General features: G+C 41.5%; 2 protein-coding genes and 1 long non-coding RNA gene across 5 annotated transcripts in view; 1 reads left to right on the top strand and 2 right to left on the bottom strand.

The window, feature by feature from the left end:
• MMP24 (matrix metallopeptidase 24) overlaps positions 1-14,040 on the top strand; it is a 35,643-nt gene extending 21,603 nt beyond the window's left edge. For both annotated transcript variants that reach the window (XM_083746549.1, XM_083746550.1), the window contains exons 4-9: positions 187-491; positions 7,556-7,717; positions 10,352-10,566; positions 11,731-11,869; positions 12,020-12,286; positions 12,787-14,040. In XM_083746549.1, coding sequence (XP_083602675.1) covers positions 187-491; positions 7,556-7,717; positions 10,352-10,566; positions 11,731-11,869; positions 12,020-12,286; positions 12,787-13,124 — 1,426 coding nt within the window. In that variant the 3' untranslated portion in view covers positions 13,125-14,040. The remainder of the gene's footprint in view (positions 1-186; positions 492-7,555; positions 7,718-10,351; positions 10,567-11,730; positions 11,870-12,019; positions 12,287-12,786) is intronic.
• An 818-nt stretch (positions 14,041-14,858) lies between these two features.
• EIF6 (eukaryotic translation initiation factor 6) lies at positions 14,859-26,816 on the bottom strand. Of its 2 annotated transcripts, none has more exons than XM_083746679.1 (7): positions 26,546-26,816; positions 23,950-24,035; positions 22,522-22,697; positions 22,046-22,222; positions 20,195-20,376; positions 17,546-19,063; positions 14,859-17,507 (listed from the first exon to the last, which is right to left on the bottom strand). In XM_083746679.1, exons 1-6 carry the CDS (start codon positions 26,650-26,652, stop codon positions 19,054-19,056), a joined length of 738 nt encoding a protein of 245 aa, XP_083602805.1. In that variant the 5' UTR covers positions 26,653-26,816; the 3' UTR covers positions 14,859-17,507; positions 17,546-19,053. The 2 variants fall into 2 exon arrangements, with proteins under 2 accessions (XP_083602805.1, XP_083602806.1); XM_083746680.1 differs by having other exon boundaries at positions 14,859-17,519; positions 17,559-19,063.
• On the bottom strand, positions 24,348-26,537 carry LOC310848095. Its single transcript, XR_014566158.1, has 2 exons — positions 24,995-26,537; positions 24,348-24,610 (listed from the first exon to the last, which is right to left on the bottom strand). It is a non-coding gene; the product is annotated as an uncharacterized lncRNA (long non-coding RNA).
• Positions 26,817-26,826: the final 10 nt, after the last annotated feature.

Below are 26,826 nucleotides of genomic sequence, written 5' to 3'. Positions count from 1 at the left end.
GGAAATATTTGTAAACCTCATAATGTGTACCGTACCTGAAAGGACTCTCAAAAGATATCAAAGTGCTCAAAATGTAGTATTACGGTTGTGTCGATCTGAGTCCTGAAACGTGTTTATTAACATCAGAGAATATGAAATTCTCTGAATGAATCCTCCTAAATAAACCCCTTCTCATCTTCTTCGCAGTGTTCACAACTACACCCCCAAGGTTGGAGAGCTTGATACAAGGAAAGCCATCCGGCAAGCATTTGATGTTTGGCAGAGGGTGACTCCGCTCACCTTTGAAGAAGTTCCTTACCATGAAATTAAAAGTGACAGAAAAGAGGCAGATATTATGATATTTTTTGCTTCTGGTTTCCATGGTGACAGCTCTCCTTTTGATGGGGAGGGTGGATTCCTAGCCCATGCCTATTTTCCTGGACCAGGGATAGGAGGCGATACTCATTTTGATTCAGATGAACCATGGACACTGGGAAATTCTAACCATGATGGTAAGATGACGTGGGGTTTTTATAACAGTATTTTTGATATGATATTTCATGAGGCAGTTGGCTTGCAAAAAGGAAGAGGTGTCATCACAGGACTTCCTGTAAGAATGTGGTCCAAAGTTTGGTGATACTGAGGTGGACAAAAATCCGTGCTCTGCCCAAGAACATGAGTTTGCCCTCCAAAAAATAATGCCAGTTTTGCTTATAAATCCAAAGCAATATGAACCGACAGATGAAATTTAAATGGCACTCTGATCTAGCTGCCTGAGAAACTAGAACAATTCTCAGGGAAAAGGGAAAAGGGAAAAGAGAGAAAATTAATTGGTGAAATTAAGTTTACACAAAAAGATTAATTATTGTAAGTACTAAGTAGATATGACATCAAATGTTTCAGATGCATTTGAGATCCAAACTGCACTCAGATCTGTGTAATTGACATTTGAACAGGATGTACATTTCTATTTTTTTTAAAATAATATTTATTAAAAGTTTCCAATTACAACAAAATAATAAAAAAAAAAACATCCAAATTTAAAATCTTGTTTTCCATAACATCTTTCCAGGACTTCCCCTCCCCTCCCCCTCTTGTATTCCAATTCTTACTTATAAATTCAGCAATTTCTTATCCCAAATTTTGAACTTATTGTCATTGACCCAATTTAAAAATATTTTCCCATCTCCTAAAATCGACCTGTTCCCTTCCACGCGTTCCCCCCTTTAACATACATTACAAATTAAAATATAATGAAATAAAATGTAGTTTAACACCCTTTGGATTCCAAATTTCCCTCCCCCTTTTCCCGGTTGCGTTCCCAAAATTTATCAACATCTGATGTCTTCCTGGAGCTCCCACAATTATTTAAGCCATAGCCCTTTACCAGTTATCTTTAATTTCAAATGTCCAATCTTGGAAGGAGTCTGTCTCAAAAAGGCCCATTTTTTCCATCCAGATTTTTATACATTAGGAGTAAAAACTCCAATTTTATTTCTTTAAACCTTTCAAATCTGGATGTCCCAAATGTTCCCTCTTCCAACTTTATCCAATTCTTGTTATTCTTGTTATTCTTGTTGTTCTTGTTGATCTCTCTCTTTTTCTTTTTTTTTTCCTTTCCTGTTTTCCTGCACAAATGTTCTAATTCCAAAAGCTTCAAATTCAGCTGCAGAGGCTCTGTTATTCAGGAACGAAACATAATGCCAAGTCCCTTCCATTTTTCAATAGATAAGTCTATTGTCTTCTTTAGTATGTCAGCCTCTGTAGTCAAAATAGTGTTCCATTTCTGCAGTTTCCCAGGAGATAGAAAGTTCTATTCAAATTCCATGTCAACAACTTGTAATATCCCTCGGCTCCTCTAGGTGGGTTGCAATAACTCAGTTCCCTTCCAGATCATCCCAATCAGTCCAAATAACTTGTTATTCCTTGTTTTAAACAATTTGTATCCAATTTATAACAAATGTAACCGGCAAAGTCCTTGTAACAAAGTTCTCATTTTTGTTCTTCTGCTTTGACAGCTCTTTGACAGCTGTCAAAACCTCTCTTTGTCTTCTCCCGGCGTTCTCGCAAAACGCTCCCAGGGTTCCGGGGGGGGGGGTTACTTTTTAAATCAATTCCACTTTTCTCCTCCAGCTCAGTCTTATAGTTTTCCGTCATGAAATTAATAACTTTGTAAAAATAGGGTTGCACTCGATCTTAGATGTCAAATCCTTTGCTTTAACTCCTCTACAACAGGGGGGGGGCTGACTCCCCCGCTCGCTCCGAATTTTTTTTTTTAATTTATCCCCCTTTTTAGTCCAGGTTCCAATTACTCACGGGTTATTCTTTTAGGTCCAGATTTTCAATAGAAGAAGTCAGCGCTCTCCGTCGAATGGCATGCGGCTTCGCTCGGCAGGGGAAGCGGAGGACTCAAAGCACCACCCCCCCCGTCACCCGTTCCGTAGCCTTTAAAAAGGCTCCTTCGCGGGCCGGGGGGGAGCGCAAAAGGTGCCAGCCGAGTCACCATGTCCATGGGTTTCAGCGCCCATGGTTTTTGAGGGTCCCCGCGTCGCCGGCGCGGTAGGACCCAGCCCCTGCCGAGCAGGCTCCCTCCGGAGCTCAGAGGGAGTCCGCCATTCGGCGATGGCGCCAACCCGGAAGTCGGATGTACATTTCTAACACCCTACATACAAAAGTCCAAATAGAAGTGTCAGGACTGCCTCTAGGTCCCAGCTCACAGAGGACCAACGCCCGGTTGATGTAATGTACAAAAGTCTTTATTGAAGTTTAGTTTCCATTTCAAACCCCAGAGCGCGCAGCCCTACGTCTTGACTCTAGATCGGCGAAGTACCCTCTGAGTCATTATCCCTTCCGCACCAGTTCAAGATCCTAGCCCGGCTCCACCTCCTGCGCTGTTCCTTCCTCCTCTGGGTCCTTCTGCCCCCTGGGGTTTCCTCCTTCCTGGACTCTTCTGATGCTGACCCCCCTGAGTCTTGCCCTTCCTTCCGGCGGGCTTTAGGACCTGGCTCCCTATCCGGGCTCCCTGCTGTGCCGCTCGCCTGTACATTTGAACTTGGCGCGCGCGCCCAGCCGGTAACCTTCCTCCTGACCATTTCCCCGCTCTCCGATGTGGGCGTGGTCAAACCTGACTCATCTCCTCTCGCTGGTGGTGAGAACACTGGTCCCGATTCCTGGGACTCCCCCTCCCTACTGCGCTCTGGTGGGGAAGCTGGTCCTGATTTCCAACTGCTGCTCAGGGAGTCCCCGCTGGCCCCTTCCTCCTGGGGTTTTCCCCCTGGAGCCCCCCTTGCCCTGGCCATCGGCGCTCCCTTCTGTGAATCTTCCGATTCGCTGGAGAGGCTCATGGAATGACTCTGGCCACTGTCACTGCCTCCACCCCACTCGGATTCCTCCTCCTCACTCTCCATTTGCTCCCCCTCCTGTGTCTCTGCTCCTGAACCCCTGACAAGAAGAATTAATTCCTGGATTTGGGAATCTGTGTCTACGCTAGTTGGACTTTAGGGATGTGCAATCTATTCAAACATCATTCTTGTGCATCAATGTTCAGAAGACTCTTGGGATAAAACAACCCATTAGTTGGGGCAAAAAGGCCCATTGATGGTAGAAAAGACTGTTGTCCAATCTGGGTTCAAATAAATTTTAAGTGAGTGATTCTGTAGCCCAAGGTCTGATGATACCATCTTTTGCAGAGACGATGCTGTGCAGTGATGCTTTTCCAGTAAAGTCCGTGCTATAAATACAATTATTATTTTTTAACAAGGCTTCACTGTGAAATGTTCTCCTCTAATTATGGTGATTATGTGGGAAATACAAATATTTTAAATCCCAGTATATTCTTCAAGTAGGTAATACCACAGTATGAAGCCACCCTCCCTCTGAGGCTGTTACCCAGAGGCTGGGGGAAAATAATTGGATGTAGAGTGCCTAGCTGTGATGAGGGTACTTGGAGAAAATAGATACACTACTTGATTGTTTCAGGGATTTTGTTAAAATAATGGTTCTCAGAAGTCTCTCTCTCTCTATATATTTGTACCGATTCTTCTGATTTTGTATTATTGTTCCCCACCACAGTATTTTTCTGGTTTCATGTTGTGTGACGAGGTTGCCTTACTCCACTGTAGAAATTACATAAATATAACATAAACATAGTATCTCCTCCATGGATGTGGGGCTGTGGTTGCTGCTAAAATTGGCTTCTGCATGGTTGGGATGCCACAGGACTGTCATTATATATACAATTGCTTAAGAAACCACTGTGGGAATCTTAGTGTCCTATGGAGTTGCAGTGCTAGTATGGGGACTTGCTATACATTTCAGTTGCTTCATGTAGGAAGCCTGATATAAGTGGAAAGGCAGTGGTATAGTTACTGCCCAAAACTGCTTTCAGGGCTCCTTGTGAATGCTGTAATATGGATATTATATCCTTGTGAAGTTGCCATTTCTCAGCTACCTCGAGTTAATGAAACCACATCCTATTTTACCACCACATTGAGCCATTATCATTTAAAAAATATTTTGTATGCCCCAATCCTAAGCATCTTACTTTGGTGCCTCTCCCAGTAAGCAGGGAGCCCCTCATGTTTAATTATTGAAAATGAAAATGTATTTTTAAAGATTAGAGAGAAGGCAGAATAAATATGGAACAACTGCACAGCAAAATAAACTACAAATTCAGAGTTCTTAAAATGCATTGGTTAACTCCTATATGCCATCCTGGTTGAGACAGAGGTGGCACCCCCCACCCATGATAAAGTAGACTTTCAAAATCTGTATCCCAGGCAGGTGAACCCTTGTCCTCAGTTTCCTCAAATAATATCCTTTCAAAACTGGCAGTGAAGTCCCTTTCTCCCTTGCTTTGAAAATTATACTGATTACCAAATCATACTTCTTTAGCCCCCACTGCTTCCATCAGCTATACAGCCAAAGATACAGGGAAGGGCTGTAGCTCAGTGGTAAAACAGCTCCAGGTTCTGCTGGTACAGACTCCTGCTGGAAATACTGGAGAGCAGTCAGTGAAGCCAAACTAGATGGAACAATGGTCTCACGCAGTATAATGCAGATTTTGATGGTCCTGGACCTAGATCCACAGCAGGCTGAATCCTGGGCATTGACATTTGCATTGATTTTATATAAATATATATATGCAGGCTGTTGTTGGTGTGGCAGGTATAGAGATTTATTTGATTAACCTGACTGCTGGTGGCCTGAGATGAATTCTGGATCACTTAGTACTTTTGAAAGGTGGTGAAAAGCATGAAAAGCCCAGTGTGTAATTAGGGGCTCCAGGTGCTCTGCAACAAAATTGTTCTATTACACAAACCAGTTATTTAATGGATCATTAGCTTCTCATGAACAATTGGATACAGAGAAATCCTGGGCCTCCACAGCCTTCCTGTAACTCAAGATGGCTTTGCTTCACCCATAATGCCCCAAGGACTGTTGATTGGGGGTGGTATCCTAACTAAGGCTGTGTGAACCATTTACTCAGCACTCACTATGTTTCTGGTGCTAGGCTGTAATTCCATGTCCACATGGCATTATCCAAAATGCATTCATATCGTGTGCTTTGCCATGAAATATTACTGTCTGGTGTGTCTTTTCTCAAATCAGCCTCTCTCCGTCTGGAATCCTTAAGTCATTCCTAATTCATCTCCAGCCAAGCTGTGAAACACCTTGGCATACAAATCTGAAACAAATGAAGTCATGAAGCTGTGCTAACAGTTGGGGTGGCGTTGGGGAAGGGGGAGAGCCGTGAAATGCACAGCAGTGGTATGGGGGGGGGACACTCACTGCAGTCTGAGCCAGTAATGTCAACACCCCCAAACTATACTTGGAGAAGTCCATTGATGTTAGGGAGTCTATTCTTAGTATGATTTCATTGGGTACCACACCACATGATTTAGATAAGGCTGTTCCACATTTTGCTGTCATACCCTAAATTCAGATAGCAACTGTACTTTATTCAAACATTATACTGCAAGAACTAGAAAGGACAGTCACTAGTGACAAAATAAATGCCTATTTCTTGACGCTATACTAAATTAGGAGCTTTTCTTCAGACCTTACCGCACCTTTCAGAGGACACATTAGTTTTTTTGCATTTCCTAAACAATTTTGATTTCTCAGGTTGTTTTAAGATCTTGCTCTTAGAACTCTCCTCTGTTGCCTTTCTGAAACTCAGGCAGCTATTACAACAGAAATAAATTGACTTAAGTGGATGAAACCATTTCAACATTCTATCCACTTTCTTTTATCTACTTTGCTATATTATCTGCTTTGCTATCCTATTAAAGGGGCTCATCTAATCTTTGCCATCGTATTAAAACTATCTCCCTTCTGTCATTCCTACTTGTTTAGACCCCAGTCACATGTTTGTTTCATTTCTCTTACTTTTCAATGTGCTGCTACACGGTTAGGACTGCCTTTCACTTATTTTCAACTTACAGAACTGAAATAAATGAAGTGTGTCTCATTAATAATATTGTTGCCATGCTTAATTCTCAGTTTAATAACAAAGTAGGGCAGTTATAGACAGATTAGGATCAGCCACATTTTACTTTAAATACTCTCATTGTCATTACTCTCAACCATACATGCGATTTATTTTATGGCCTACTTGTTTAATAACCTTGTCTTTATTTATCAGATTACTCCTGTTTTGACCGCTAATCACCCCTCACTCTTTGAGGACATCCATTTTCATGTTGATAAGAATCAGTCCTCCCGATTTCCCAAATGAAACTGTTGTACTGTTTGTAACTGTTTATTTGATTTTATTTGCTCTGATCCCAAGACTCCAAATTGATTTTTTAAAGGCACAATTTTGTACTGAAAAACAGAATTCCAAAATCCATAGCCACAAAACTTTTAATACCCTTTGCCTCAGTCCTTTGCTTCATGATATGTCCTTGAGCAACAAAGCCATTTGATGCAAGAAAGGGCATGTCTAGGATGCATTTTTGCCTCCCTTATTTTGATGCTGTTCTGACTCTCATTAGCTTCTGGTCATCACTTTCCCTAAACTCCAAAAGCCCAGTGCTACGTATTTTACTTTTAAGATGCTGATCAGGGACTTCTTCACAAACAGTTAATTGAATCTGGGGCATACGTCTTTAGACTGAGGTTTTATATTTTCTCTCTCTCTCTCTCTCTCTCTGACTTCTCAAAATATATTCTCTCAATTTTGCAGAGTGATTCAGTCATTGTCTCTTTTGCTGGTTTAATTACACATTGTCAACAGTCTTTTGCAAACTCCTATCACATTATATTTAGCGGACAACAAAGAATCTGTTGGTGCCTTAAAAGATGAATGTGTCTGTTGTACCATAAATATGAACCAGGGACTTCTTGGTCATACTCTTACCAATTGCAGTGCACCAGCTACTGCATCTGATGTTCATCTAATTAGACCAGGTGCATTGCAAGACTTATTTTTAAAAGTATTCCTGCTGAGCCTCTATAGTTGTTGGATAAACTGCTTTATCTTCTTCTTTAGAATTTTGTTAAGCTTGTTTGTTAATGTTGTTAACACCCTATGGATGTTGACACTGATGCTTGTAACATCTTGCCTCTGTAGGAAATGACCTCTTTCTCGTTGCGGTGCATGAACTGGGCCATGCCCTAGGCCTTGAGCACTCCAATGACCCCAGCGCCATCATGGCTCCTTTTTATCAATATATGGAAACGCACAACTTTAAGTTACCACAGGATGACCTTCAAGGAATCCAGAAGATCTATGGTAAGATGGAACCTGGTTTATTAATTGCCATTGGCAGGATGCCAATTCCTCATCGCCTCCCATAAGCTCAGGCAACTTAAAGTACTGAAATATACAGATGTATATATTTATCTGGGATGTGTGGGCATGTGGTGACTGTGCCCATGTTTTTGTTTTTTAAATAAAGCTTATAGCGAGGGAAAGCGCCCTTAAAATAACTCCCACTTATTTTTCATTACCAATCAATTGTTCGTGTAAATAAACCTCTTCAGGAAAATGATCAGGGTCTGGGTTTGACACACTGCAGTAAAAACAAAGTTGACTCCCAAAGCTGAAAGGCAGTCACCGAAAACTGCCTCTTCCCATGTCTTGCATCTTGGTAACTGATAAACAGGGCACTCTTAGAATACTGTCATCAGGGAACCTTGAGGCCTTTCCAGATGTTCACTGTAAGCAATGAACAGGTCACTGAGCAGGTGAGCAGGATGCATATGAAGTGACTTTCCCTTGTAATTGCATGGGGAAATTGCATTCCCCCCCCCCCTACTGTAATATGCTGCTGACTGGTAATATTCCATTTCCATCCTGCGCAACTGTTGTGAGTATAACCAACTAGTAGAATAGTTGCTCAAATCTGACAAATATTTCAGTGTTCAATCTTCCACTTTTACTCCCTCCCCCTTCCCCCAAACTGTCAGCATTTTAAGAAGTATTTCAGACTGCAATATCAATACGGAAAGGAATTCTTACCCAGATTTTAAAATGAAATCATTTACATAGTACCAATTCCAGCGATGCTGCCCTTTCTCCCACAGAAACACTCTGCCACTGTTTGATTCTTTGCCTCCTTTTTCTGTTTCCATGTAGTTCTATGGACTCCCCCTTTCCAGTACTGGAACACACATCTTTACTGACAACCACCCCCTTAAAATAACAATGAAGAGAAGAGCAGCAAAACACACAAACACACACACACGAGCCATGAAAAGAGCTCTCCCTTTCAGTGTTATCCTACTTGCAGCAAGGCCACAGCCTTCCAATGGGATATTGTGGTGCTGGTACCATGTAACAGTGTTCCAAAAAAACTAAATTGTGAGGGTTTCTAATACCTCAGTGATTACGACATGAGAAGCAGCATAAAAATGAGAGCTCAGTCAAGATGAAGAGTGTTCCATTGTCAGGATGTCACCACCGAGAAGGTTTTCCCCCTGGCAGCCAGTTCTGCTGTCTTTTGGATGTTGAAGAATAAGGAAAACGAAGACTAGATTACAACCAACATGTGGAGACAGGCAGTCCTTCAGGTACCCTAGCCCCAAGTTGTGAAGAGCTTTAAAAACCCAAACTGGCACTTTGACGTAGGAGTTAGTGCAGTTGAACCACCAAACATATGACCTTAATGCCTAATCTCAGTTAGCTCAAGAGTACCAGGGACTGGCTAGATTGCCAATGCAGTCAGTGTCTGAACAATCGTCAGAGGTGGGTGCATGTATGAGATACTTCAGTGGCCTAATGAGGATACTAGAATGCAGGAAAATAAATTGGTAAGAATTTACCATGTGTGAATCAGCCCTCTTTATCATGCTGCCAAGTTGCTGGGGTGCATAGTGGGGAGAGACTTATGATACACCCAGTGCAGTTGTGTGGTTAAATGGTCACCTGTATCCAATCAGATACACTACTCCTTTTGCAAAGGGCCCAACACTTTTTTCTTTGGCTCCAGCCTGAGACAGCTTCAATTTGCAGAATCTGGAGCTGGCTCCTACTGTTCACCACCTGAAAATAGCCACTTCCACCATATACACCTCTCCTGACTCCAGCTATAGGACATTCCTTTACAAGGTTTGTGGCGAAGGAATAGAAAGTATATGTATAAACTATGTGAATTTGATGTATGCTTTTGCAGAGGGTTGCCTCTGAGGGCCTTATTGCTATGCAGTGAGAGCAGTTAGCTCTCATTGGGATTTTAGATCCTGATATTCTATACAGCAGATACAAGAGCAAATTTTGGAAACAGCAACCTAGACAAGCGGAACTTTAAAAACCTAGATTACTTGGGGGAAACCTTCAGGTTAAACTCTTGGATTAAGTTTTTGAGGTACTGGGATGCAAAGGAGTAAAATAGAGTGGCTTTGGGGACAAGTTAGAGTCTTATCATTTATTAGATTTCCTACCTATCCTTCACCATGAGGTCCAGGGTAGGAAAGAGATCTAATAATAATTAACTATGAGGTCCCAGGCAAATGAACAGGCCAATTCCAATGCAAAGGTCAGGTGCTGTTGCTAGATGATGTTACACAAAAGTAGGAGCATGATTGGGATGAGAGAGCAGGAGACTCTTAATTTCAGGGTCTTGGGTTCAAGCCCCACATTGGAAAAAGATTCCTGCATTGCCGGGGTTGGACTAGATGACCCTTGTGATCCCTTCCAACTCTACAATTCTATGATTCTGTGATCTACAGCCAATAATTTTGACAGCAAGTTGAGGATGGTGATTATGTCTGTGGTGGAAGGAAAGATTTTGAGAAAAAAATGGGAAGGAGTGTTCAAGCTTTGTGATGGTCTTTCAATACAATACAATACAATACAATTGTATTCAGTACAATATTCAAGCTGCTAATTAGTTTTCTCTCTTCCCTCTTTTTTTTTATTATTTAGGCCCTCCTGCTGAGCCACTAGAACCCACTAGACCTTTACCAACCCTTCCTGTTCGTAGAATCCATTCTACTTCAGAAAGAAAGCATGACAGACATTCGAGACCTCCCAGACCTCCTCTAGGAGACAGGCCTTCTACCCCAGGCAGTAAACCAAACATTTGTGATGGGAACTTCAATACTGTGGCTCTCTTCAGAGGAGAAATGTTTGTTTTTAAGGTAGTGAAAATCATCCTGTCAAAGCTGTTTTCATTAATCTTTATATATTACAAATGCATGTATTATTAATTAAATGCCACCAAAATTTCTTGGTATTTTAATCTCTGCAGTTTTTTTTATTGGTAGATGTCTTGGTTTGAAGAAATGATAATAAAGTAAAATGCTTGTTGTGATAGCTGAAAGAATGTGTTTCCTTCAGTAACACTTAAATTAAGTGAAACTTCTTAAATCTAGGACAAAAATATATATCAATTTTTCACTTGCTTCCAAATGAGCTCTGCAGATGTAGTTCCTGTTTTCAGCATTTGTCCTGATCAAGGAATCTTCTCTAGTATTCCAGAATTCTGCCTTCTTAATGAACAGTGTGTGTATATCAGACGTGTGTGAGACTCTGGATTGTATTCAATTATCTTTTACTCAGAGTAGACCCATTGGTCTGCTCAGAGTAAAAGATGAACACATCCCTCTGTGATTCACTCTGGTGCTGCTACTGAATTTTATTTTGAGACTTTAAACATATGTTTAGCATGTTTAAACGTATCGTACATAATAAAGTACACTATTATTTTGTCTGGGGTAATGATTTGATTGCAGGAATAGCGAGAGAAGTTCTGAGCAGGGCAGGAAATTACAGCTTTTTGAGGTGTCAGTTAGTGGCACTCTTTGGCATTTTTTTGAGGTGTCAGTTATTGCTTAGGAGAGCTAGTGTGGTGTAGTGGTTAAGAGCGGTAGTCTCGTAATCTGGGGAACCGGGTTCGCGTCTCCGCTCCTCCACATGCAGCTGCTGGGTGACCTTGGGCCAGTCACACTTCTTTGAAGTCTCTCAGCCCCACTCACCTCACAGAGTGTTTGTTGTGGGGGAGGAAGGGAAAGGAGAATGTTAGCCGCTTTGAGACTCCTTAAAGGGAGTGAAAGGCGGGATATCAAATCCAAACTCTTCTTCTTCTTAGTAAGACTGTTTTTTTTATGACTGGTGCCGAATATAAGATAACAAAGCAGAGGAGGAGTCTAATTCTGCCTGAGAGGAACACTGAGTGATCTGAAAGTTAAAGGGATGTCTGACGTTAGTAAATCTGTGGATGCTGTGATATTATAAAATGAACTTCATCACTTCATGTTGGAATCTGATGTAGACATTTAACAAGACTCTTCTTTTTCTTTTAGGACCGCTGGTTTTGGCGTCTCCGTAACAACCGAGTGCAAGAAGGCTACCCCATGCAGATCGAACAGTTCTGGAAAGGGCTCCCTGCAAAAATTGATGCTGCCTATGAAAGATCTGATGGAAAATTTGTTTTCTTTAAAGGTAAACATTTTGAGGTTGAATCCAATGCTGCGTGAGTGAACTTTCCCTTCCTGTTGTCCCCCAAACCTGCTCCAGAGGAAGGCAGAGTCTCATTGACTGTTGCTGATTATAGATGTCTTACCCACCCTCCTCTGCTGCTTTCTTGCCTAGGAGATAAATACTGGGTTTTCAAGGAGGTGACTGCAGAGCCAGGGTACCCCCACAACCTAGTGGAATTGGGCAGCTGTCTTCCCCGGGAAGGGATCGACACAGCTTTAAGGTGGGAGCCCGTAGGCAAAACCTATTTCTTCAAAGGAGACCGATATTGGAGGTATAACGAAGACAAGAGAGCAACAGATCCTGGCTACCCCAAACCCATCACTGTGTGGAAAGGAATCCCACAAGCCCCGCAAGGAGCTTTTGTTAGTAAAGAAGGCTGTAAGTATTAAGCTTATTTAGCAACTTAGTAGTGTTTAATAATCCTCCATGTGTTGAACTTTGCATTCAGATTGTATTAAAGCCTGAACATTTACAAGATTACAGACACATGTAGTCATGGACATTTTCTTGCCCTTATAACAAGTATCCACCCACCTCAAAGTAAACTTGAGGCAGATATTTCTTTCATAGCACATGATATTCTTCCTAAACTGGGTGATTGATTGGTTTTCATCTGAGTTTTTCTCTGATTTTAATAATAAAAAAAATATATATCAGTTTTTCTTATCCCCATGAATGCAAGTACAGAAGCAAAAGTTATTTTCTTTGCATAGGGTAAGATAGATTTCCCTCCCTGCTGTTATCCAATAAATATCATACAAACCATCTGTATTTCCAACATAACCACTCCTGCCATATACAGAATATTTTCTCTTCGCTGCACACCTCCAGAATATGTGAATGGCACAGAATGGAATAATATCTGTTTTCTTTTCCAGTTTATACCTACTTTTATAAAGGTAAGGAATACTGGAAGTTTGATAACCAGAGGCTGACTGTGGAGCCGGGATACCCCAGGTCAATCCTCAAAGACTGGATGGGCTGCAACCAAAAGGAGGTTGAAAGGAGCAAAGACCGGCGGCTCTCTCACGAAGATGTGGATATTATGGTGACTATAAACGATGTGCCTAGCACTGTCAATGCAATTGCAATTGTGATCCCCTGCATTTTATCGCTGTGTATCCTTGTCCTGGTATACACAATCTTCCAGTTCAAGAACAAAGAGGTCCAGCAAAGCGTGACCTATTACAGACGACCCGTACAAGAGTGGGTATGACAGGCTCACCAGCTCGTTGGGGCTGACAAGATGGAAGAAGACTTAGATGACTATTGAGGATGGTGGCAACAGGCTGCAGACATTTTGAAAAAGGGGGAGATTGAAGGATAGCCTGCCAAACAAACATACATAACTCTTCAAGAGACTTAGATGAGTCAGAGAGAATTCTGGGACTGAAAGAACAGGAACAAAATTCAATTAAACCCAGGTGGCCTTGCACGGTGGAGCCGCTTTCCTTCTGACTGACTGCCTCAGTGCCGTGTATGTCTTGGTGTGACATTTTTCACCAACCCACTCAGTGAGTGTCAGAGACCTCAAGAGGAGTTTGCTTCAACCTTTTTTCAACTCACCCGAGCAATCTTCTTCAGTGCCCTCTTTCAAACCCAGCATTTGCCAGTGTAGCCAAACACCTCTCAACAAGTTGTTTTTTTCTACACTTGTCTCATCAAAAAGAGAGATAATACTGTGGGACACAAAAGGAACACTTCAGGACCTTCTGAAGAAGACATTCTGAGGCTGAGTCATTCTGAAATATTTTAATTTATTACAGGAACCAGGCAATTACCTGGATATCGTTTTTTTTCCAATACCTGCTGGTCAGATGTTTTGTACATTCATGGTAATTAGCTGATGTTCCCACTCTGCAATGGCAGACACACATAAAGAGCTCTTAGGAGATAATTCTGTGTAGACCACGACTTCAAACAGCTCTAAAGCCAGATCAAATCACAACAGCAACTAGGAACCGAAATTTGTGAATACAACCAGTCTGAAAGACTAAGCAATTGGGTTTGAACACTAACATGAATGCAGCCCTTAAAACTCTTTGTTTTTAAGAACCTGTCATGTACTAAATATTTAAATGTCATATTACCACTATTTTAAGTTGGCAACAATAAATTAATTGTTACCATTATAAGATTAAAGGCAAATTCTGTGATATTTAAGAATGTAAGAAGGCTCCTGCTGAATAAGGCCAAAGGTCCATCCAGCCCAACATTGTTCTTACAGTGGCCAACCAGATGCAAGCCACAAGGATATGCAGGTTCCCCAGGGATTGGCACTCGGAAACATACCACCTTTGATACTGTATATGGTACTCTGCAAATACAAGTCCCCTTGATCCTTTTTCTTTTATAAATGGAGGCCAAGTGGCATGTACATTAGGATGCTTGATATTCTTTAACAATATTATGATGAGAATTGTAGTTGCAGTAGTGCAGGAAAGGAGCGGCATTTAGAAGGAAATTCATGTTTTTAAAATCTGATTTGTTTATTCAAGAGACACTTAAATCATGAGTGGGAGGTTATCCTAAAGGTTGCAATTTAAAAACTTTAATTTCTGACAAATTCTCCAAAATGTATAAAGTAAATTGCAATATTTTATAGTATCGGTGCTTAAACGATCTTGGTGTGCCACATGTATCTTTAAAACAAGAGAGAAAGCTGCACGTATCTTTTAGGCTACTACAGCGGATGGCATTCACTAGTTGTGCTCTTGATGGCCTGGTAGAAACTATCCAACTCTGCTTTCCAGGTAGGTATGAAAACTAAGTATTTCTGGTTTATTCATAGGCTAGACAAACCAAGGTGGTTTATTTTAATGCAGTATATTTTTGTCATTTCTGTTGGCAAGACATCAATCTTTTTTGCCTTTTCAGGAGATTCTCTACTTGCTGTTATGCTAGAGACCTATTGGAAATTACAGCATAGGAATGTAATAAGAGAAAAACCTTTTGGGGTTTTAATTTTTATTTTCATTATCACAAGTTCATGTTGCCAAAACTCTTCAGGATGATACCCAACATCACAGAGACCTTCCTTTCCTAAATTTCCCCAAAATCTGCTATGAAGGGTTCCCCAATCCTCTGGACCTGATTTTGAGATGGGACAATCCATTCTGCCAACTGTGTCTGTTCTGCTAGTGGCCTGATCCCAACCTTTTTTATGCCAAAATAATGGAGATGCAGGGTCCACTTGTGAGGAGAGGTGCTTATCCCATGTCCACTGACTGTAGTCTGCACATCCACTCTAGGCTTTCCACCCCCTCAAATTGGGGCAAAAATCATGAACTATTCAAGGTGGGGTTTCCATTCCATTCCCTTCCCTCCCCTCCCCCACAACTATTCCAAATCCATCAAATTGGTATTATGGGCGAGACACTGGATTGTCCCAGTTTCAGCATGTAACAGTAACTAGAAGATACTTCCCTTATATTACCTTCACTTTCAGGTGAAAGTTTAGAAAAGCAAAGCCATGTCATACTTAAAAGCCGATACACTTAATACATTTGATGTTGCCTTGAAAGCTCATGCCACAAAAAGGCAGTCTGTGAGGTGCTACAGCATTTTGCCTTTTTTGCAGCTATTGATTAAGTATCAACTCAGGGGAGGATGGCAAGCATGGTTTTTAGATAGGCCATGTTGACTTTTAGCAGTGCATGCAAGGAGTTGCTTCTGTGAACCAACATAAACCTCAGTAAATTGTGTGTGGTTTGCATGCCATCACTATTAATATAATGAACCTGAATAGATGTGAAAGTGCTATAAACAGTGAAATGCAGGTTGACAGGACTTGCTCATATGCATTTTGCCACCCCCAAATACTGATTTATATGTGAATTTAATTGTAGCACTGCAAAGGCTTCAAAGAGTTGGGCAGAGTAAAATATTCATACAAGTTGCAAGCTTGGGACTCGGCTATTCTATGGAACTCTTAATATGGTTTTGTTGTGTACCCAGGAATAACTTTCACACTATCAAGCTTTTTTTCAGCACAATTCCAAACACTTGTCCAGTAGCACCTTAGAAACCAACTAAGTTTGTTCTGGGTATAAGATTTTGTGTGCATGCACACTTCTTCAGATACCATCTGAAGTGTGCATGCAACGAAAGCTTATACCCAGAACAAACTTAGTTGGTCTCCAGAGTGCTACTGGACAATTTTTTAATTTATTTGAACTGCGTCAGACCAACACAGCTACCCACCTGAATCTAATTCCAAACACTGCTACTGTTCTGAAATTACTCACCTGAGAAGCATAAAATTTCCAGAGCAAATACTTGATATAATCTAGAAGTTGCATAACTGTCTTATGGCGATCCATTTTTGCTTTAAAAATAATTAAAATTGCCCCTAAAGCTTTATCTGCTTTAAACATCTTGGAAGCCTCCTGCTAATAGCTGAGTGGTCCCTATGTAACACATCATCAAGATCACATATGGTATTAACTAGATTTACAGTTTTGCCCCATATCTAATTCTGTCAGACTATCCACTTATTTAAAAGATGCTGCCATAATACGGACTCAATAGGATTTCATCCTTGTCTTGCAGTTCTGCTTTGAAAACACCTCCTTGCTGATACTTGATCTTACCCTAGTACCTAAAAATTTTATCTTACTCAATCTATTATAATGTCCCATCTCATTATTATTTGAGTCAGATCTAAATTTGATAAAATCACATTATTTATTAATTCCTTATCTACACTGTTATGTATCTAAATCTACTTGTGTTACAATGCAAATCGACACATTTATTAAAGGAGTTTGTCATTTTGCCATACCACACAAACAAAGTGCTCATGAAATCAAACACCAGCACATTTATTAAAGGAGCTTGTCATCTTGTCATACATTTTTAAATGAATGCTTGTCAGGACACTTGAACAGCATCTGTTGTTTCCAAACTCTAAAAATTTGAGACTGGCCAGTTTATTAATATTCCAATAAATCTGCCAGCTCCTAAGGTGTTACATTTCTGGTTCTCCTGGATTTCAGAGTTTTTGTTTTTTGCTATTTTCAGGAAGAAATATTTTGCTTTTCTAATCTGTTGATGGGAGCTTGTTTCTAGATTCCACATTTAAGGTGTTAAATGTATTTTCCATTTCTTCCATATTCATAATAGATTTTTTTAAAAACCAAGTAGTCTCTTTCCAACTGGTTACTGTGTAAGTTATTTGTTCCCCTTTTCTTAAACATTCTACCCATCACTTTTGCTAACATTTAAAGGCTGCTGCAGGTTACATTTGCTTCACAGAGCAGTCTGGCTACTCTCAGAAAAACAGTCACATGGCACAAGAAAATGCCTAGTCCTCTGTGCACACTCAATCTCTTAGTTGTCATCTGTGGGTCAGATAGCTAAATCAAATGCCACTGCACTCACATCTGGGATACAGTGGTTTAGCAATTATTATTCAATGTGGCTGCACTTCAAGGCATAGTCATATGGATGCTATATATTTACAAGATGTTCCAAGGCAAGCACGTATGGTGAGTGCAAGTTTTATATATATATAAACATGCTTGAAAGCTGTTGCAGTAGGGCATTTTGCGTAACGTCAGTAAGGAAGTACTATAGCTATATAGGAGCTTTCAATAGCCTATGCTAAGAACTTGTTACCTTTTATTTATTTATTACTGCCTTGGACCACTACAGTTCATAAAGAAAATATGTTGTGAGCTGAACAATTAATTGTCGCACTAGATTCCCTTAACATCATCAACATGTTAAGAACTGCAAAACCCCACTATTGTGGGAGGTGGGGAAAGTAATATATTTGGGAAATAAATGTTATCAAATAGTGTAAGACTGGAGGATTAAATGTGTAATACAGGAGCAAGAAACCCGTGGCCCTCTAGATGTTATTGAACTCCCAACTCCTTCCAGCCTAGCCAATAATCAGAGATGATGGGAGCTGTATTTTAGAACTGTCTGGAGGATCAAAGATTCCCCACTCCAGTGTAATACACCTTCAGCTGCTTTTAACTTGCACCATGCTTCATTACTAGGATGTGTTTGAGCTAGATGTAGTAAAACATGGAGTAGGGCGTGCTGGATCACCTTACAGAGGAAGACAAGAGTGATTTTGTGATAGCCAGGAACAATGAGAAAAGACAGATGGCACAATTGAAACAGGTACTTTGGCCAGTAAACTGCAGCAGGGGGAAAAAAGCTATGAAATCATAAAGTAGCTATGGAAAGCTTTCAAGTAAATGCCAGATTGTTTAACAAAACATGTGTTCTTTCAAAACTCTTAAGTTTGATGCAGCCCTTATCCCTTACATTGAATTCCAGTATCAATGTCCAGAACAACGGTTTCTAGCTTTAAGGTTTATTAGTTTTAACTGCCTTTGGCATTAAGCCTCAACCAAGTGACACCATCACCTACTTCCAAGGATTGCTTCTATCGCTGCGCAACAAAGCAGAGCCTCATAAGAGGCTTAAGATACAGGTTGCAAAGTAGTTTCTTATGACTGAATTGTTAAGGAAGTGTGCATTCAATGAAGAGGTCAAAATAAATTATTTCCACCCAGGCTATTTCCTCTAAAGTAAAGGCTCTTCATAACTTCAGCAGATGGATGGACTGGTCTTTCACCTGGTCTTCCTCCACAGATAAAGGCCAGTGTCATTTCAGAGAACTGCTAGCACATGTTGGCTTTACAGAATTATAGGAATATGGCAAAAAGCTCCATGGCTTATTTCAGTCCTTTTAACAGGCAGTGTCTGACTACCAAATTTACATAAGACAGCTACATTAATCTAGGCTGCAGGCTATGTAAAAATGATCCAGTAGAAATCCCAGCTGTGTCTGATCGAGAAATGATAGCTGGTTCAGGCACATGCCGGTGAATGCAGAAGGAGAAAACCATTTTTTAAAAACCATTATTACATGTAATGACATCTTTAAACATTTTTCTAAAACATACACTCGCAATTTGAAAATTATGAATTAATGAAAGCAGGCCATATTAACAGAAGTAACAAAAAGGGGCACAGGTGTGTAACATTGTAGTTTAGAAATGCTGATTATTGTATACCCTTCCTGGTCTAGGTCTGCAGAGTAATAAACAGAGCATTTACTTCAGTGAGCAATCAAGATCATAATCTGGCCTTCAGTGCTTCTGTGGTGGTCAGGAAGCAGCAGATCATGTCAAGCTAAAAAAAGAAACAGAAATGAAGGTTAGCCAAAAATACTTTTGGGGCTCCAGCAAGGCTGTCTTATTTTCATCTCCGTAATCTAAAAAACCAGGCAAGGTGCAACAGAGAATTCAAAACCTGTCATACTAATTGGACTGCATTGTGAAGGTCACTAACTGGATGCATGTAGAAATATCAGCTATACAGCCATGTCAGTACTGAATTCTCACAATGGTCAGGAGATTAGACATGCCACATAAAGGCAAAGAGTACAGTGGCCTCCCACTTTATTCACTGACCCTTTTGGCCATTCTGTAAGCCAGTAGCAAAGCACAATGTGCTCACACAGGTAGCAGATGCACGAGAAGCTGCAAGTTTTCTTTTTAAAAAAAACACTGACATAGTTTATTATTGTTGAATCGAGTCGTGGATCAAGTCACTGCAAATATTAATTACAGGCACTTTGCCTGGATACACACTTACACACATCCCACTTGCATGCTTCACAATCTTTTTGCAACACAAAATCAATGTTTACGTGGGTCGTCAACAAAATAAATAGGCCTTGCCTCACTCTGGGCTGCTGCCTAGAGTGAGGGAAGGTGGCCTTTCACTGGCCAGCATCATGGGGCAGGAGGCGCCTTCTCTCCACCTCTACACACCCATCCTGGCAACAGTTCTGCTGGGCGTACTTCTCAGCCCTCGTCCTCTGTGGCCATCCACCACCACGTGTACTAGCTCCCCTTAGGCAGTGGCCCCAAACGATTTCCAGGATGAGTCTCTCTCTCGCTCCTCCCTGCGCTCCCCCCCCCATTAAAGTGGTTTGCTCCCCACTTTATGCAATTTCACTTATGTACATGGGCCCCCAAAATGTAACCCGCATGTAAGTGGAGTGAAAATGGTGAGTGGGATATATAGAAAAAGTGTTCCCTTTGCAAATGATGAAAATGGTACTAGAACTTCTAGCAGATCAATTTCACAGACCGTGGCAAGCAGGTGAAAGTACTGAGACAACTGAAGAAAATGAACTATAATCACCACCATTTGTGATTAATCACAGGAAAGTTATAATAAGCAAAATGAGAATCCAGGCAGCCACCGACCTTGAGGCATTTACTGGATTTGCGAGAAAACAAGTGTCAAACCTACCTGTCAATCAAAGAATCTCTCATAGTAGTAGCAATGGTACTTGGCTGTGATTCGTTGAGTTTAAAGACACTCTCAATAACAGATAACTCTGTGCTGGTTGTGTCCAGGCCACAGAAGGCACACCAGTCATTCACAACCATTCCAGCTGCAATCACCTCACTGCCACGGTTAACAGTTCCAGCCTGGTAAAAAAGAGAGGCATTCATGACAGTACCTCTGGCTAAGAGATTTTTTTTTCATGCTCATCTATAACAGCAATACCCAATGCACTAACATCAGAGTTATTACCTCCCACCACCTAGGATTGGATATATTATAAGCCAGAAGTAAAGTATATGTAACTGATAATTTAGTTTGGAACCAGTAGCCTTGAATACTTTTTAGTGGAAAGGCAGGATAGAAATATTTTAAGTAAAATATTTGAAAAGGCAATAGAAGCCAAGCCCTCCAGAACCAGGAAGGCATATGTAAGTTAGCTCTTTATGTTTTATCATTATTTCAAAAATATAGCCCAGCATTCAGAAATGTCAGAAAAGCCAGGCCCCAATTCTCCACCCCACAATTCTCATTGAGTGGCCTTGGGGAAACCACTGGGTCTTTGCAAACAATTTACAGCACAAGTGCTCATCTACTGTGTGGAATTTAAACACAGGGTGTGTTTCTGTTCTGGGATTCTGCATTTCCACACCCCACTCCACGTAGGCTCCAACTACACATAACATAGATTTCTCCATGTTATTCTCCACTTGTTTCAATCCTTTAAGACTGGAACCAGCTCCACCTATGCAGAAAATGGGTGCCTTAACACCTTACAGCTTAAAACCACACTATGTCAGCTTTTTTTTTCCCAGCTTGGGGGACAAATATACTGGTACATGTAAGATATGGAAACTTCATATCACAACCCCATCCCCTGACTCCCATGGCTGAGAAAGCAACTTGCTAAGAAGGGACCAGAGAGGATAGAGTTAACCTCATTTTCCTCACACCCACTTTGCTCAGAAACAGGCTGCCCTGGCTGCTAATTAATATGTAGAAATAATCATCAATATATGTGATCAACATAACTGTTAATGTACACATCACTTTTCAGTGTTAGCTATAGTAACTGATAGGATTCTCTTTACAGTGTGTGGATTCTAAAAGGCAGACAATTTGGGTAAGTGAAGAGTTGAATCAAAAGAAGATTGGCACGCCAAAGTTCTCTTTACAGAATTCCAGGAGAAGCAGCATCAAAAGCTTTTATCCCCTTTAAGTCAGTTTCTTAAGAGGGGTACTTGTCAAATAGCTTTTTGAAACCAATTATAATCACTAACACTGTATACAGCCAATGTAACAATGGCACTCTGACATTTTTAATTTAATCAATGTTATTCCCAAAGCACATTTCAAACCCCTCTCCCCAAGACACTCTAAAACACTCAGTCTTGGATGTCTTTCAAGTCATTAAGCATTTCTTGTTAATGTAAACATTCACTCAAATTCTTCATTGTCTTCATATTCTTCTCCCCACCCCACCCATTCTCCTAGTATACACATTTTTCTGTTTTGGGAAAAGAGAATACTCTTGTGCTTTTATACATTGCCTAGCATCATACTAAGAAATAGTTTAATTTAGGAATGGTTAGAACTGGCGTTAGAAAGTGATTTCATGTTTTGAATTGGCCAGGGTGTGGCTATGGTAACTCAGTCATAAATACAGAGGGTATGGTCTCTGATCTCAGTCTTCTGAGACCACTAGGTGTGGGGGGCGGCAGCAGACAACTCAAACTCAGCCTGTTAACTTCTTCACAGTGTAAGAAAAATGGGCACTCATAAATAAATAAATAAATCAGCAAAAAGAGTAGTTACCACAAGTGGGACTTGTAGCAATGAGGAGAGCTCATCCTGGTCTTCAATGGAAGTCTTGGGGTGCACAAGTCCTCCCTGGTTGCTGAAAGCACAATAACTTCCCACCAACACTTGTTCTGCTACCGTCTGCCTAAATACTTCCACTTTTAGTACATCTGCTAAAATCTCTTCTGTCTCCTGTAAAAAAATAAAATGAAATGTTTAAAACCAGCACTGTGAACACATTAAACCTTTCCTAATTAATTAAAAGCAAATGCCAAATCAATTTATCTCATTAAGAAAAGTACACATGATCGCAATATTAATATAAAGGGGTTGTTGAGAACTAAATTCTCAGTTTAATAAACAAAAAACAAAAAACATCACTTCTTCCTTGTGTGGAAGAAGGAGGCTCCTTTAACTACTATCACTACTTAACGTATGTAGCGGTAGCATGCCAATTTCCGAAAAATTCAGATCAAAATGAACTCATTTACTCTGTCAATGTCTGGATGGACAAGTGCTACATAGTCATTGCATGTAGTGACATTGCCCAAGGCAGAGAGGCGCTCTTCCACTCGCTGAATTCGTACGGAGTCTGGAAGACTGTTTCGGATGTGCTGAAGCTCCTGGTCCGTGGTATTGTTTGGAACTAACAAGCCATGCCGGTTTCCTAAAAGAAAAGGGATGGGGGAGAAAAGAGACACAATTCAAGATTCAGAAGTAACAGGTCTTTCATTTTCTTTCTCCCCCAAACCTGGATGCCACAAAGCAATGAATGAAAAAAATCACTGGTTGAGTTCACAGGTCATAGTAAACAATACTTAACTGTTTACCATGAACACACAGATGGCTTCACTCCTCCCCTAGTGGTAGCAGAAACAAACCATGATCCCTGGCTTATGTAGGGACTGGGATGTGTAGTTTCTTTTGCTCAAACAATTGGGAAGACAAGAACAAACTGACTTAAGATCATAGTTTGTTTGAAGAAACACAAACAGCCACTACCCAGAAAACAAATCCTGGGATCATGGTTTGAAGCTCCCATTTGCACTAGGGGAGAAGAAAAGTGGGGCCACCTGCATGTTCACAGTAAACTATTAACTGTGTGAACTCTGTCACAGAATCACAGAAATGGATCTAACCCAACTTCCTGTGACACCTTTCTTGCTTTTAATGGAGTACAGAAATGCATTCACAAAGCAAATAACTACAGACACCGAATGCAAGTAAACTAAGCCATATACTCCCGCCCCAGTATAGGGTCACCGAATACTCATTCAGATATGTAAAATTTTATATAATAAATGCAATATATCTAGCTAACAAACTAGTGCCAGAAGAACTAAATTCTTAATTTACATAACTTAAAACATGTTTATATTATTTTTTAAAAATATATCTTGTCTTTCTGCTAGATAACAGGTTTCTAAGGTACAAAAAAACCACATTTTTTAAAAATAGAAAGCAGTGAAAATAATCTCCACCTTTAATTTTTATTCCTGGACCTGGAGTACCTCCTCTTGGGAATTGGACATTCTGCAGCTGCTAGATATTCCTGGAAACATTGGTGACTTAAGTCGCAAGAGGACAGTGATATTAGCTATCTGCTTCCCAGCTCTTAGATAACATTATGAAAGAGCGCTTTAACAGTAATAACAACAGTATACTACCATCAGTTCACATTGCTGTTTACTGTTAATATTAATATTGTCTGAAAATTATTTTTCTCTTCCTTTTTCCATCCAGCTCAGTGTTGTCTACACTGACCAGTGGCGGCTTTCCAGAGTTTCAGGCAGGGGACATTCCCTGCCCTACCTGAAGATGGTGGAGATTGAATCTGGGAAGCAGATGCTGTATCACTGAGCTACAGCATTTATATTTTAAGAAGGATTAAGACAACCCAATTGGAGAATGCAACTTACCCACACACATTCTGCCAATGATTCGACATCCGGCAATTGAAGCATGAACTACAGGGATTGTATCCGAAAGCTCCCCTTCAAAAACACTAAAGCACAGCAGAATGAAAATTGTAAAACGGTACCAAATTCAACCTGACTACATTGTCAAGGACTCAAATAAAGGAGAAACTTTCACAATGATAGTCAGTCACATGAGCCTCTTGCAGCAAATACAAATAGCTCTCGCAGCATCTTAACCAGTAACAGATTTATCCTGGCATATGGCTTTATTGTGGCATAAACCAACATGGCATGACATGAGCTTGTTGCTAAACTGTAAGAATAATTTATCAATTGAAGAGGCAAACAGCCTTTGATGAAAACAGAGCAACCAACCAACAATAATGGGTCAGTGACTCTTTTTCAATGCTGGAGATGGACTCTGAACTCCATTCCATCTCTTGCCATTCTCCAAGGCTCAAAAAAAGAAGAGAAGATACTAAATTGCAGGTATATAACAACAATAATTTATTTCTTATACCCCACCCATCTGACTGGGTTGCTGCAGCCACTATGGGCAGCTTCCAACAAAACACAGGGGTCGATGTCACATCAAACATTAAAAGCTTCCCCAAACAAGGGCTGCCTTCAGATGTCTATGAAGTCATACAGCTGTTTATCACTTTAACATCTGACGGGACAAAATTAGGTAAAGGTAAAGGTAAAGGTACCCCTGCCCGTACGGGCCAGTCTTGACAGACTCTGGGGTTGTGCGCCCATCTCACTTAAGAGGCCAGGGGCCAGCGCTGTCCGGAGACACTTCCGGGTCACGTGGCCAGCGTGACATCGCAGCTCTGGCGAGCCAGAGCTGCACACGGAAACGCCGTTTACCTTCCCGCTGGTAAGCGGTCCCTATTTATCTACTTGCACCCGGAGGTGCTTTCGAACTGCTAGGTTGGCAGGCGCTGGGACCGAGCAGCGGGAGCGCACCCCGCCGCAGGGATTCGAACCGCCAACCTTTCGATCGGCAAGTCCTAGGCGCTGAGGCTTTAACCCACAGCGCCACCTGCGTCCCTTGACGGGACAAAATTACATAAAGCCAAAACGTTGCTACAGCTCCTTTACAGATCCTTTCTGGGCCCGCCTCCCTCCTCATTCATTCCCCTTGAAAGAGTGGAATCCAAACTCCTCAGAGCCCTTCTACAAGTTCCTAGATGCATTTCAAATGCATGGGTCAGACTAAAAACAGGGATGATGAAGCTCATATCAGTCTAACATCAATATATAAGTGGCTAACTCTGAAACTGCTCCCCTGAGGAATAGCCCCATTGATTCTGAGTGACCAGTTTTAGTCTGGCTGGCAGACAGCAGTCTTAAACGCTCTTCAGAAACTGGGCCTTGCTCCCCAAACCCTCATAACTATGGGCCAAGCTAGATCCGTGGTTAGGCAAATAATCATAGACATAGAGAGACAACAGGACTGTACAAGGGTCCCCGATTATAAAATCATAGAAAATGGGAGATAAGTAGCCGCTCCACCAACATATCTATTTCCTCACATCCAGAAAAACAAGAAGGGCTTTCTCTCTTGCTAGAAGCTTGGCCTTGCCCTCACCGGTTCTGGAAGGCTCCTATAGAAGAGTCCCATACGCACAGAGACTTCGCGCCTGCTCATTAGGGGAAATAGGAAGCCCTGACCATATATTTTTTAGATGTCCTTTTTACGCTGAGATTCATAGAGACACCATTGATCCTTTGCTGAAGAGGCTCGCCAATCTTTCAGACAAGTTTAAAGTTAAGTCTCTCCTCTTAGGCAAAGACCACAAGACAACCTGGCTGGTAGCCAGATTTTGCTCCCAGATTTGTAGGCACAAATCTAGAATAAAATAGCTTACTAGGGAAAAGCTTAAGTCGCCCTTTGGGGTGCCTCAGGGTAAATTTTTATGGTAGCCCAAATCTCAGTTTTACAGGTTATGTATATATCTCAATTTTAACTCATGAGCTACTGCTGCAATCCAATCTAATTGTATATTTTATCTTTATGAACACTGTTTTTATTGTGTTATGCGAGCTGGTCTTTGACCTTAATAAATTATCTCATCTGAGGGGAGGGCGTGCCACTGGGGGGGTGTGTGACTACTGAGAAGGCGTCCTCGCAATGAGGAAACAGCCAGAAGGCCCTCAGTGTCCTTCGGATATACAGGGCGCTGGCCATTTAGGGCTTTAATGGTCACTTTAATGGTACTTTGAGTGGTGCTTGGAAACAGGCCGGGGGAGCCAATAATAGATCTTTTAGGACTGGTGTGATGTGGTCCCACAGTCACCAGTGCGGAAGCTGCATTGGGGATTAAGAACAGTTCAAAACCTGCCACCCATAACTTGCCCAGCGCCTTAATGGATTCCCTCTTAGTTTTAGCAATATTCGGGGGGGGGGGGAGGGCAGGGAAAGAAGCCCGGCTGCCGAGCGGCAGCTTCCTTTTCACAGGCCAGGCCTGGCTCCTGGTTTCAGGGTCAGAGTTCGAAGGGCAAGAGAAAAGGGTGACAGAAATAGCCTGGAGAGACTCGAGGTGCGGCCAGGCTGAGAGGAAGGCCTTTTTTTGGGGGGGGGGGGTGTTACCTGTAGAAGCCCTCTGAGCCCCCGATGGCCACCAGGCAGTAGGCGTTCGTGAGCTTGGCGAAGCAGCCGATCTCGTTGTTATTCTCGAAGCTGGCCCGCACCGCCATTGCTGTCAAGGCGCCCCCGAGCAGAAAGCAGAGAGAGGGAGGGAAACCGCCTAACGTAGCCCTTCGTCCGTTGCCTTAGACACGCGGACAGGCCGCAAGCCCCGTCGCCCGGAAACGCGCCGCGACGTCACTTCCGCTTCTTCACAGTCTCGCGGCGGCCGTCGCGCACAGACG

The sequence above is a fragment of the Podarcis gaigeae genome, assembly GCF_964106915.1.
Source record: "Podarcis gaigeae genome assembly, chromosome: 6".
NCBI lineage: Eukaryota > Metazoa > Chordata > Lepidosauria > Squamata > Lacertidae > Podarcis > Podarcis gaigeae.
Note: the sequence above shows the minus strand (reverse complement) of the source record. Positions and strands in the feature narration are given on the sequence as shown.